Below are 13,386 nucleotides of genomic sequence, written 5' to 3' on the forward strand. Positions count from 1 at the left end.
TTGCAGGAGGAACTTCAGAGATACCCATGTGTGGGAAAAGACAGACCATGGCTCTGCCTGGCCAGGCACATGAGCTGACCTTTCTAGTGCATTAAATCAATCTGATAATCAGTTGTGAGTGCGCAAATAAGCCAACTGTAATTTGCACATTTGAAAGAGTCATTGCGAGCCATTTGTTTGCCATAATATTACATTTGGTTCAGTTGCTCAGGGTGGGAAGAGGTACCCACAAGCAGGGAACTCGGGTCCTCTTGCAAGACCACCATTTTTGCAGGGCTCTGTGTAGATAACTGCATATACTTTTGCAATTGTGTGGGTAACCCTTGGGCTCTGAGTGTGGGAGCAGCAAACAACCAGGTATTTTTCTCCTGAGCACTTGAGGCATTAGGTAGGAGCATAGACCCTAATGCAGGGAGAGTGGTGCAAAGCAGTGCCCTCAAAAGCTGTTCAGAGGATCCAAAACCACTGCTTGAAATTCCCTGTTGGTTTTGTTTTGTTTTGTTTTGGGTTTTTTTTGTGCATCTCACGGGGAAAGACATGCATCACTCAACAATACAAATATTGACAGAAAGAAATTTCAAGATAAATCCTTGTAAGGCCTTGCTCCTACAGTATCATGGTCCTGCTCTTGCAGAGAAAGGTCAAGGAAGAACAGGGTGGACAGACCCAAGTGTTCAAACATAATGAGTCAGCTCCCAATTTGTTCTTTCCATTAGTTTTCTGGACTGTCAATGTTCAAAAATCATCTTCAACATCCGGAAGTGCGTTAGTCTGAAGTACACCCTTTTGCTAGTGAAATCTGATATTTCCCTTTGAGCGTTTCGCAGCAGGAGATGGGGCTTTAAGGAAAATATCAAGTGTTATGAGATTTGCAACAGCATCACAACAGCTGATAGCATTCTGAGGATGACAAAATAGGGACCATGGCCCACCCCAGCCTTGGAGAACCCTTAGATGGGGAGAGGAGTCTCCAGCAGCCTCCCCACCATGTGCCCACTCGCCGTTAATACCAGAAGGGATCCTGGTATGGCAGAAGGCTAACGTAGCCCGAGGCGCAGAGGTCCCCTCTGAGGGAGACAGAGTGCTTGTGACAAAGTGGAACAGAGCAGATCATGTGCCACAGGACCACAAAGAAGTGAGGTGTGTCTTGTGTTTTCTGCCTGGGTAGAGGCAAAGGCCGTGGTGCTTCATGGACCCAGTCAAAGCTGTGGGCAGGGGCAGTCCTGGCCCTGGTTGCCCATGTGTTTTAACTGCTCGCCACGGCTCTGCCTGGAGAGCATCTCTTCTGCACAGCGCCTTTCCCACCCACACACACACGGCAGGAGGGAGGGAAGGAGGTGGTTAAACGCGGTGATCCGTGAGTCAGACACTTGGCCAAAGCCTCCAGCGCTCCCAGCCTCTCCAGGAGCTGATGTCTCCGGCTTCCTCAGCCGACGCTAAAGACTGGCTCTAAAATGGTGCTGTCTGAAGGCACAAAGCTGTCATGTCCTGCAAAAGATGAGGATCTCCTGCAGCTCTGCTTTGTGGAGGGCAAACAAGATGAAGGAAGCCCCTAGTGATGCTTGAGGGAGGAAGTCTTGATCTTAACTAAAATACCCATTTAGCATTAAAGTATTTTATCCTTACCACACCCCTTCTGTTCTCTGCAGGACAATGAAAATTGAGCCACACTGGCCTGTGCAGGGTCTTCACGAGGCCACACTCAGGTCTCTTTGCAAACATCTGTGCAGCTGCTCTTGAGCTGGAGGGGGAGGAAAAGGACCCATGAACTGCTTGTTAGGGACATTTGGGTGCTGAGCTGGAGGCACATGAGAGGCCCTTGATGTCAGTGGCCTTTGCTGAGCCACATCTGTGAAGCACCTCAAGTTGGTGTTCCCAAAGCTCTTGCATCTCTTGTCCCATCCACCCAGAAGACCTCCAACCAGCATGAGGGTTTCTTCTTCCCCTGTCCAAAACCCAGCCCGAGCACTGGCTCTCACAGGCTTGTTAGGGTACACACAAGCCTTAGTAAGGAGGAAGGCTGTCACTGTCGTTAGGAGATCAGCGGCACTGATACGAAATGGCCTCTCCAACATCGACCAGTTTGCAGAACCCTGTGAGGCACTGCAGCTTGCAGTGTAAACTGGAACGGGACATGTCCCACCAGGGAATAGCAGGTCACCACGTGGAGAGAGGTCTCTAGAGAGATGCGGGGGGAGCTGAGCTGCCTGTATTCTTCTGGTAATGCAATTTCCCATGCAACTGAGACGGCAGCTCAGCTGCCTTACAGACTTGCCCTCCCCCTGCACTGCCAATGCATCCCAATGCACTCTCAGTGTCTGGTCAAGCCTTGGACTCTTCCAAGAGCTACCCAAAAAAGCCATTCAAGGAAGAAGCTCTCTTTCTGGACTGGCCTCAGGCCTTCCTTTCATAACAGAGATCACACATGCCCTTTTTTGTTTGTGTTGAGTTGACCACCAAGCAGAAAAGCGTCTATGCTACCACTTGGTCTGTGTGCCAGCAAGGGGCCGTGCTGATTAGTGCGGTTGTCCTCTAGACATGAAGGCGAGCATCATTCTTTGCTGTTGATAAGTGTCACTTGGGTATTGTCTGTGAATGTCCTTTCAAAGCCTGAACACATATACACATTCCCAAGAACTTTTCAGACTAGATCTCTAACTCTGCTGCTGCTTAAGTTATCATAACCCTACACAAAATATACTCCCATGTGCAGCTGGACCTCGGAGGCCCAGTGACGGGTTGAATGCTGAAGATGTGCATTTCTTCAAGTGCTGATTTATTCATCCCTTCACTCCGTGAGTTATGCAGCAGCACTGTTAAGGAAGGGATTTTGTACCTTTCCGGTATGTGCAGGCGTGACCACACCCAGATGGGAGTTGGAGGTGGAAAGGACCTGCTGCATACCTTCACTGGTAGTCCGGCCAAGGAGGCGAAGAAAGGAGCATGGATGCTTACATCTGCATGGATCGGGGGAGATGGAGTCAGTGTGGTCATGGAGCAGACAGACACACACTGGGAGAGAAACCATGAAATCAGAAGATCCTGACACACTGTCAATAGCTCCACCGCCTGATCCCTCCCTTCAGACTGACAGAGAAGCTAAAGCACTATTAAATCATTCGCCCATATTCCCACAAAGGAAATATTTTAATTGCTTAGCATTCAAGTCAAAAAAAAAGTCTACATTAGTGGCCCAGTGATGCATCACGGTGATGGAGAGGTCGTGGTTTTCACACACAGGGTTTACATGGAGCATTGGCTGGCTTTGCATCTTCCCAGCAGAGCTAGGAGGTTGTATATTGTCCTTAACATGTAACTTGTGTTTTCCCACAGGCATCTAAATATCCAGAGGAACCGCTGAGATGTTCCGAGAAGCCTTTTTTTCCACACTCCTTTGTGTGGTTCTGGTTCCTCTCCACGCTCAGTTTGATGGGGATCCTGGAGATGTTAGTCCTACCTCCTGTGCAGGTACAAACCAGATAATTTGGGTGTGTCTCATTTCTAGGCAGCAATTTCACCAAAAGCAATGGCCATACTCAGTTGTAGAGCCCGCTCAGAAGGACTTGACAGTGGCATGTTACACCTCTCCAGCCCCTTCGCACTCCTGCGGTAGCGATCTGTCTGTAGGGAACACCATCCTCCACCGAAACTCCCATTTCTGGGTTTGCATTGGAGTGCAGAGAGGTGGAGATGGAAGAGCTGGTGGTGTGGCTGCCAGTGGTGGCTTCTCCCAGCTGATGCAGTGGTAAATCCCAGTCAGTCTCCAGAGCTCAGCTCTCTATCTGATGTCGGACAATAGTCCATTTTGAATCGGATGATTTCAGTGCTTTTCAGTGTCAGTGTGGAGGAGGTGATTTACATGTCCAGCCTGACTTTTACAAAAAATGACAAAATTTTTTGAGACTGATTCAATAGTGAGCAGATCTTAGGATTTTGAAGTCCTGGGCACCGGAGAGTCATCCAACCCGAATGCAGATATTACTGCTAGAGCTAGGTGGGACTTGGGCTTTTTCCAGTATCACACTTGGGTATAATCTTTTTGAAAATATTTATAAATCAGAGAGCAACCAGCAGCCCGGCAAGCAGGGCATTCATTTAGCGCGAGTGAGCGGAAGTCATACCCTTGCTCTTTGTTCAAACCTGGCACATAGTCCTCAGTTTCCTTGTTTCCTCCAACCCAGGTGGAAATAGCTCCTGATTATTTCCTGCAACGCCCTTGCGGGAAGGTGAACCTCCAGCCTCGTGCTGTGGTTTGCTCTCTTCACAGCTCGGAGTGCTGTCCTCTGTGTGCTGTCTCCATACGCCTCTCGGTCCAGGTTTCTGGGGGACAGCGAAGGGGGTGCAGGGGTGCATGAAGTGCTCTGACCTGGTCTGGATAATTCTCTCCATGCAGAGAAGAGGAACTGCCCCATCAACGTGTACTTCATCATTGACACCTCGGAGAGCGTCGCTCTGCAGACGGTGCCCATCCAGAGCCTCGTGGATCAAATAAAGCGGTTCATCCCTGTGTTCATCGATAAACTGGAGAATGAGCTCTACCAGAACCAAGTCTACATCACTTGGCAGTTTGGTGGACTTCATTACTCAGATGTGGTGGAGGTTTATAGTCTTTTAACGAGCAGCAAAGACATATTCCTCCCCAGGCTGTCCGCTATTAATTACCTTGGCCGGGGCACCTTCACGGACTGTGCCATCTCCAACATGACGGAGCAGATCCAGACCCAGATGGCCTCAGGTGTGAACTTTGCGATAGTCATCACTGACGGCCACGTCACCGGCAGCCCCTGCGGGGGGATGAAGATGCAGGCTGAGAGGGCGCGAGACATGGGGATCAAGCTCTTCGCGGTGGCCCCCAGCGAGAACGTCTACGAGCAGGGACTGCGGGAGATCGCCAACCTGCCGCACGAGCTGTACCGCAACAACTACGCCATCACGCAGAAAGACACCCTGGACATCGATGTGAACACCATCGACAGGATAATCCAAGCTATGGTACGGAGTGCCACCTGAGGGGCAGGAGTATAAAGGGGGGTTGAGTATAACATGGATTGAGGTGGGGGATGCTTTCTGAGCGGCCCCACGGTGGGTTTTGCCAGGGCTCAAGCGAGCACCTCTAGCAGGGTGCCGGCAGCTAAAACAGCCACACAGCTGTTCGGTCACTGCTCCCCCGCGTGGGATGGGGAGAGAAGTGAAAAGGAAAAAAAAGGTAAAACTTGTGGGTTGAGATAAAGATGGTTTAATAGGACAGAAGGAAGAGAATAATGATAATAATGATAGCAATGATAACAATGATGATAAATAATAATAACAATAACGATAAAAGAATATACAAACCAAGTGATGCACAGCACAATTGCTCCTGAGCCACGGCCCCTCCCAGCCAGCTCCCCCCAGTTCTATACGGAGCATGATGCTGTATGGTCTGGAATATCCCTTCGGCCAGTCTGGGTCAGCTGCCCTGGGTGTTCCCCCCCCAGCTCCTTGTGGTCCCCTGGGGAAGGCTCACACCTCCTTGCTGGCAGGGCCTGGGAAGCTGAAAAGTCCTTGACTTAATTGTAAACACTGCTTAGCAACAGCTAAACATCAGTGTGTTATCAATGTTATTTTCATACTAAATCTAAACTGCAGCACCATACCAGCTACTAGGGAGAAAATTAACTCTATCCCAGCCGAAACCTGTACACAGGGAAACGCCTCCGTTTGTTTCTCTTCCTTTTCTATGTCCTTTCAGCACTTAGGGGCCAAATGGAGCCTCGAGCATCCCTGATTTCTCTGGTTAGGTGTTTAACCAGGTCTGCGCCTCAGTTCCCCCGTGGCACGCCTGGGCAGGCTGCCACCCGGTCTTGGCTCTTGCTGAAGGCCAGACCCGTACCCCAGCCTGCTCCCCATCCAGGGGTGTGTGGAAGAGTGTGCAGCACCGAGACGTGTGCTCACCATCACCACGGTCTGTAGGGCCCCACCTGGGAGGCACTGCTAAGGGGGCACTCTGCTGAGAACGCCTTCACAGCCACGGGACCTTTTCTGCCTCCTCTCCCTCACCGTCACACGCACCTCCAAGGGTGTGATGCTGTTTTTCTCCTGGGGCTCACCACCCTAACTGATTCTGTTCACCCTGTTTTCTCCTTTGCAGAAACACGAAGCCTACGCAGAGGTGAGTGAGCAGCATCTTTACGCCGTTGCCACATGACACAGGTTTAAGTTGCCTCACTTAGAGAAGAGCAGCTCGTGCCCCGGAGTAGCAGGCCAGATTTTGCGGCGAGCTGCATGGGATGGGTCTCTGCCCACCCGCGGACCAGTGCAGAGCCTGGGGATCCACCCCCTGACCCAGTGGTTAAAATGGCACACTGGACTCTTCACTGTCCGCCTCCCCCTCACCTGCAGTGAACTCAGGTCTATTGAATAGAATGATTTTATCACTTTGGAGTCATGTTTCACAGGTGCTCTGCAAGCTGAAGCTCCTGCCCTGCTGGTATGGCATGGACAGGGTTTGGCACACGCAGGGAGGAGCGTGCAGAGCGATGCTCCCAAGGGCACGTGCATCCCCTGATGGCCCCAGAAGAGCAAGCCCACACCACCTTGCCTGACACTTAGCAGTCCTGTCCTTTCAGTTTGGGCTCAGAGCCAAGTCATCATGAATGTGCTTGTGGCAACTTTCTGCTTTTAATTTACGGGCAGCATTTTTCTGCATGCTTGTTGCTGCCTCAACTCTGACCCAGCTGGAGCCATGGTAGTTTTTCAGCGCTGCAGTCACGGGGAGAGGTGCGTGGAGAGCCATGGTGCGGGGCCAAGCTTCGGGTGCACGCTGGATCAGCACACAAAGCAGCCGGCATGCTGCAGCGCGGTGGTTACACCTCCTGTTTAATTTGTCATGTTTCAGTGCTACAAGATGAGCTGCCTGGAGATTGTGGGTCCGCCTGGTCCCAAGGGATACCGAGGGCAGAAGGTAAGTTGCCTGGGAAGAGAATAATGCCAGTGCCTGCCACAGACACTGCAGGATGCCCTAGATCCCACTTCACAAGTGCAGCACCCAGGTGGGAAATAACTCCCCAGCATCTCTCCTGGCCCTGGGACACTGCCGTGCCGCAGTGAAAGGAGCACACAGCCAGCACCCCTACCCCCTCATGTCCGTGCCGGGGCTGATGCGTTGACAGCAGTGCAGAGAGGCATCCGAGCATCGGCTGTGCCAGCCACAGCCGGCACCTTCAGCACCTGAGGACAGCAGGACGAGGCAGCAGTTGTCTCCGATTCTCCCACCCTCAAGAGCAGAGCTCTCCCATGCGCAGGGTGTCCCCTCCCCTCTCCTGCCCCCAGCTCCGTGCACTCCCCTCCCCGTACAGTCTTTCCCCGACTTCCCCAGGATAAAGCAGGTCCTGCTCCGCCAGCACGCTGCCCCAAGCCTGATGCTCCCAGAAATTGCCATTTTCTCACAGTCAGTGCCAAGCCCGGACTTATGTTGGTTTGGTTTTTTTTTTTTCCTTTCCTTAGGGTGCAAAGGGGAACATGGGTGAGCCAGGCTCCCCTGGGCTGAAGGGACGACAGGTGAGTTGTGGAAAGTCCCCCGCCACCACAGCCAGCACTGCCGTCCCCGCGTTAGCTGGGGCCGCATCTCTGCCGCGCTCGAGCTAACTGTCCGTGTCTTCTTCCCCTAAGGGTGACCCAGGTATCGAAGGTCCGATTGGATACCCTGGTCCCAAGGTAAGAATCCTGTAGCCAGTGAGTGGGCTCTTCGCATTCATTGATTTTTGGTAAAGCAGGGGGAGCTTTGCTTCTCCCTCTCACATGCCCATTTCCTACTCGAGACCCCCAGCGCTCCACTGCCTCTGCTCCTGCTGATCCCCAGGCACTAACACAGGGTTTTTCTTCTTTTCTTTTTGTCTAGGGTGTCCCAGGGCTGAAAGGAGAGAAGGTGAGAAAGAAGAGACCAAATGGCATGTCTGGGCACTTGGGGGGCGTTGGGGGAGACACCCTTCTGTTGCAAAGAGGGAGAGTTTAGCTGTAATGAGGAGATTAATAATCCTATTAATATGTAATTGTGGACATGGGGAGGGATTTCCAGGGGCATCCCAAAGCCTGTCTCCTCCTTCAGGCATTGCTTACGGTCTTGTGAAGTGGTGACGTTTTGACGATGTAAGTGGGTGGGATGTAGGCAGTGCCTGACTCCTGTCCTCCTCTTCCCCCAGGGCGAGATTGGATCCGATGGACGGAGGGTAAGAAAGGACATTTTCTAACTTGCACGTTGTTCCAGCTACCAACCCTTGAATCCGTGTTGACAGATCACTGATCCCTCTTTTCTTCCCCCTGATCCCAGGGTGCCGCTGGTTTGGCAGGCAGGAACGGCACCGACGGACAGAAGGTAACACCACCCGGGAGCACCTTGGAATGTCGCTGCTGCTGTTTCGTTTCTTTACCCACCCTTGTCTCCACAGGTTGTTTTGTTTCTCCCATCCCACTCGCTAGTTTTTTTGTTCTGACTGAGGTTTCTATGAACTTATTTCCACATTATTCTGCATGTCCTGTAGAAATATGCGAGCTGGCTGGAGATTAATTAGTTCAGGTCACAGAAGAGGTATCCTTTCCTTAGCAAGCTCTCTGTAGGAACTAGACGTGTCACCCGGGCTGTGCTCCTGCTGCAGGAGGATCATCTGGGCGTAGATATCTCCTCTTGAGTGGCAGTGACCCCTACAGGACACGTACACAGGAAGTTTTGCAGAAATTTGGTTTTCAGGGCAGTTCATCATAGAATATGAAATTTCATCTCTAAGCTACTGCTTGTTCTTAATATTAAAGCCCTAAAGCCAGGTTCAAGTACCTTGTAACAAAGTCCCTCTGTCCCCTCTGCAGTGAGCGTAGAGGGCCACGACGTCCCTTAGCTCGCACGCCGTGCAGATGTACCGCAGCAGGATAGCCTAACCTGAGGTGATTTCAGTGGGCTTTGCCCATGGGCCAGCACGCATTGGCTTTGCTCTGCACTTTCTCACATACCCAGCCAACCACAGCTGTGAGACAATACCAATTCTTCTTCCCACTCCTCAAATGCCTGACAAAGCTCTAAAACAGAAAAGCCCTTCAGTCACCACTGTTCTCTAAGCTGGGGCGAGCTGTCTAAGCGCTGCCGGCAAAGCCGTTTCGGGGCGCAGAGCAAGGCGGTCACCGCTCTCGCGGCGTCGATCAGGCAGTGTGGTTCCTGCGAACCTGAGCTGCTCCGACGTGAGAAGCACCACAGAGGACCAGCACAACCGTGGACGTGAGTTACCACCATATCCAGCCTCAAGGGACGTGTCCACCACCCCGGGCACGTGCGCGGGATGAGCGTGCTTGAATCCCCACCAACACCCATGCTGCCAGTCGGGGCCTTGCGGTATTTTCTCCTCCTCCATTTGTTTCTGCACACCACACTCCTGTTTAAGGAGTAAAAATTGATAGCACTTAAAAATGAAATAGCACTTGCTATTTATTCTCTAACTGACCACAGGTACGGTCAGCGGATGACATTAAAAATTAGTAACTGTTAACAGGAAAAGCTGTATTTTCCCTTCAGACACCTACAGCTTCTCTGTCTTCTTCTTTTGAATGCTATCTCTCTAGGGCAAGCTGGGGAGAATTGGACCTCCGGGCTGCAAGGGAGATCCCGGTGACAAGGTAGGAACGCTGTACTCTTTCACTAGGCACATCAGCTGTATCGCCCCAACTTTAGCTGCTGCATGAGTGGCACATGCAGAGAAATATGGCCAACGAGAGGTTACTGGCCCATTTTCCAACTGATTGCATGATCTGATCCCAAGCCCGGGATCCCCAGAATAGGGAGCACAGACTGAATTTTTTGTGCCTCTTTTCCATGGGCAGGTAAGGTGGGATCCCCTAGTGTCCCTCCCCTCCATGTAGAGAGGATGAACTGCTCCTTTTGTCAACACTAGTGACAAGCAAAAACTATTTTAGTCTCTAGAGCAACTTTCTAAGTAAGTCAGTTGATTTATTCTGCAGGGAAAATGCAGGGAAAATTTTGCCACTGCAAAATGTGTGGTTCTTTGTCCTTTCCCTCTGTAGGGCCCTGATGGCTACCCAGGAGATGCAGGAGACCAAGGTGTAAGAGGAGATGAAGGCATAAAGGTACAAGTAGTCAGAACAGCAAGCAGGGTGTGGGCAGAGGCCACCAGTGGGGACACGATTGCCTATATTTGCTCTTAAATCCTTCCATGGAGCCCATAGGCTCTGTCTGCCTGGGGTCTGGACCCCATCCCCAGACACAGGAGCTGAGGGAAGAGCCTTGCTGGCCACGCTCCTTGGGCTCCTCGTGGTGCACGTCAGTGGTGCACAGCAACATGCTGACGATGCAGGCAATGACCATCACTTTCTGGCTATTTCAGGGAGATCCTGGCCGGCCTGGTCGCAGCGGACCCCCAGGACCTCCAGGAGAAAAAGGAAGCCCGGTAGGTTCATGCAAGGTTCAGATGTCTCTGCTCCACCTGGCATGGAGCAGGACGGTATCAACTGCTTGTCATGGGGCAGCTGCAGCGCAAAGATGACTGCTCGCCAAGGTATCCTGGTGATTCTGCACATTAGCCCACCAGCACGGAGAACACACAAGCCCCCAGGTGGGGTGGTCAAGTGAGCTCTCCTGCCATGCGTGTCCCCACCGGTACAGTGGGAAACGTCATGTGGGCAGCAGGAGAGGGGACTGCACAACATCTCTGCAGCTGCCCAGAGCAAAATGAGAATGGGCCCAGAGCAGAGAAAAGCAGGCAAAATAGACTTAAGAGGATTTACCTTTCTAGCCAATCCATTGCACTGCATCTTTCCCTGCCTTCCCATCTTCTCCGGAGTAGAAAGTCCCTCTCTGGCCGTGGTCTCCCTGCCAGTCTCATGACTTCCTCAGTGTTTGTGGCAGTGCCAGTGTTTGCAGGCTGTGGGTAAACTTTAACGATTAACTGCTCAGAGATCTAATGCAGGCTTTACCCACTGCACTTGACCTTACAGCCAAAGGGGTTGCTGTGCTGATGGCCAGTTGCTTCAGATGTAGTGGAGGAGGCTGAAATAGCCCCGCAGCTTTAGGCAGGGCTGAACAGGCACGGTAAGGAAGAGTTGACAAGCCTTTGCAGTGGTTGATGGAGAAAAGGTGACACAACACCACCCTGCTCCAAGGCTGGAGCCTGTGCACGCTGCTTTGACATGAAGGCATGGTGGGTGGGTGGAAGCATAAGCTGTGTGCTCACAGACACATCTGCTCAAGGGTGGACTGCCTGACACAGGACAAGAGGGGGGTGTGTGTGTGCATCTTGACCTCTGTTCTAACAAACTGTGCTTCTTTTTCTTCTCAAGGGACTTCCAGGCAACCCTGGAGCTCAAGGGCCTGCTGGAAGTAAGGGAATAAAAGGTGAAATGGGACCTCCTGGACCCAAAGGAGAGCCTGTAAGTGTCTGAATAGCTCCCTGGTCAGTGGGCACACCACGGGAGCCTGATGCAGTTTCATGGATGAGCTCCAAGAAACTGCTCCATTTAGCCTGCCTGCCCTGCCTTCTGCATCCCAAAAGATGTGCAGATGCTGATCTCCTTGCCTTCCCCATCTTCACAGAGCAGTACTTCCATAATCCTAAGCGTGATGTTAGCCATTTCACCTTAGAGAAGCATCCTGTATTCCCACATAGCCACAAATGTCTCCATGGATGCCCAGGGACCCTTTGGCTGTACTCTAGCAAGTTCCCCAAACCTCTGGCTTCTTGCAGGAGCTCACAGAGTCGAGATCTGGTGGCTGTTACAGTAGAGCTCTGCCCTGAAAAGAATCATAGCTGTGCCACAACATCGATGGTGCCACACAGACCAAAGCTAATGTGATGGGGCACTGCAAAATATGGGAGTGGGTTGAAGATGACGTTCCCTGGAAGAATACAGCCACATGGCTCCACCAGCGCCAAGAGACCAGAACTCAGCCAGCTTGTGTCCTTGTGTGAGATCTGGTGGGGGGAAGCAACGCCAGATGAGCTGGAAGTAAAGCAGAGTCTTTAACCCTGAGGGAATGAACCACGAGTGCTTGTGGCCACTGCGGTGACCACCCTCCTGAAAGAGCAGTCTGGCTGTGGCTTCCCTAAAGCCGAAGGCAAGATCCCCCAAGCAGTGCCAGCATGGGCATCCCTGCTCCCCTGGTGCCAGGCACACGCTCACTAAGGGGGCAAGGAGATGTCTCTTGGGCCAGGAGGGAGAAGGCACGGCAGCCAGGAGTCACTGCTCGGGTAGCATCCATCTTTGCATCCCATTTACGTGACTTTCTGTGTCTGCCAAGGGTCGACGTGGAGATCCAGGGACAAAAGGCAGCAAAGGCACTCCTGGGTCCAAAGGAGAAAGGGTGAGTAAAGCAACTGCCCAGACCATTGCAAATGAGCCAAGATGCACAGGACTGTTGTGCGTGATGCATTACTGCCCAGCCGTGAAGTGTCCAACACCAACGCTGGGAACTGCAGATCCCCGTGGGCTCTGCGTGCCCGTGCCTGCCCTGGTGGCAGCCGGTACAGCCTCCTCTTCCAGGGCTTCATCCAGAGAGGGCATGAAGGGCAGCAAAGCTCAAGGCTAAGAGACATGTTGAGAGGGCACACTGCCCTGACACTGTGTTTCAAGCCAAGAAACACCAGATTTGAGAACAGCATCATACCTCCTTGCTCCAAGGAGCACTGCCATGCACACAACCAGCATTGGAGACATCCCTGACTGGGAATATCTTTACCCTCTTCACAGGGAGATCCTGGTCCAGAGGGTCCTCGTGGCCTGCCCGGCGAGGTTGGAAACAAAGGAGCAAGGGTAAACGTGGAGCAGGGGTTGGTGACAGCCAGCAGGGAGGGAAAGCGGTGCTGCCATCCAGGGCAGCTCACCCAGCTCTCCTCCTGATGCACACCTGCCTGTACCTGCCTCTCTACATTCTTGCGTCTTGCTTTGCCTTGCAGGGAGACCAAGGACTGCCAGGACCCCGAGGCCCTTCAGGTGTTGTGGGAGAGCCAGGCAAGATAGTAAGTCATCCTGGGGCATCTGTGTGACCGTGTCCTCCCTCTGCAGTGAGAGCTCGTCCTACTGACATAAGCTGATGGTACTGTCCCTCCCGAGGGGAGCCTGCCTGACCTTTCCTCAGGGAGGCTCAAAAATTATCCCAACGGCCCCTGGCTAGCCCTTCCTGGGGCAAGGAGAAGTTGCAGGACCCAGGAGTCCCTGCTTCTCCATCACTCCCCGTCCCAGGTGTACCTATGATCACGTCTCGGGGTGAGGAAAGATGGGTCTCCCTGGGGGCCCATTTGTCCCAGGTCTGTGGTCAGTCCAGCACCCCACTGCGGCAGTAGTGCCGTGACACCTGTGTGGCTCCACGGGATACGGGAACCCAAGTGCTGAACCAGTTGCTGTCATAGTAAC

At 52.5% G+C, this 13,386-nt stretch overlaps 1 protein-coding gene across 3 annotated transcripts in view; it reads left to right on the top strand.

Moving 5' to 3' along the window:
- The window catches only part of COL6A2 (collagen type VI alpha 2 chain), a 28,919-nt gene that overhangs the window by 1,624 nt on the left and 13,909 nt on the right, over positions 1-13,386 (top strand). For 2 of the 3 annotated variants that reach the window (XM_075755822.1, XM_010313260.2), the window contains exons 2-17: positions 3,334-3,468; positions 4,394-4,992; positions 6,131-6,151; positions 6,878-6,943; positions 7,486-7,539; positions 7,651-7,695; positions 7,880-7,906; positions 8,181-8,207; positions 8,309-8,353; positions 9,586-9,639; positions 10,045-10,107; positions 10,365-10,427; positions 11,317-11,406; positions 12,275-12,337; positions 12,724-12,786; positions 12,930-12,992. In XM_075755822.1, the coding sequence (XP_075611937.1) occupies positions 3,363-3,468; positions 4,394-4,992; positions 6,131-6,151; positions 6,878-6,943; positions 7,486-7,539; positions 7,651-7,695; positions 7,880-7,906; positions 8,181-8,207; positions 8,309-8,353; positions 9,586-9,639; positions 10,045-10,107; positions 10,365-10,427; positions 11,317-11,406; positions 12,275-12,337; positions 12,724-12,786; positions 12,930-12,992 (1,449 nt within the window). In that variant the 5' untranslated portion in view covers positions 3,334-3,362. The remainder of the gene's footprint in view (positions 1-3,333; positions 3,469-4,393; positions 4,993-6,130; positions 6,152-6,877; positions 6,944-7,485; positions 7,540-7,650; positions 7,696-7,879; positions 7,907-8,180; positions 8,208-8,308; positions 8,354-9,585; positions 9,640-10,044; positions 10,108-10,364; positions 10,428-11,316; positions 11,407-12,274; positions 12,338-12,723; positions 12,787-12,929; positions 12,993-13,386) is intronic. The other variant, XM_075755821.1, reaches the window with a different exon arrangement.

The sequence above is a fragment of the Balearica regulorum genome, chromosome 6 (genome assembly GCF_011004875.1).
Source record: "Balearica regulorum gibbericeps isolate bBalReg1 chromosome 6, bBalReg1.pri, whole genome shotgun sequence".
NCBI lineage: Eukaryota > Metazoa > Chordata > Aves > Gruiformes > Gruidae > Balearica > Balearica regulorum.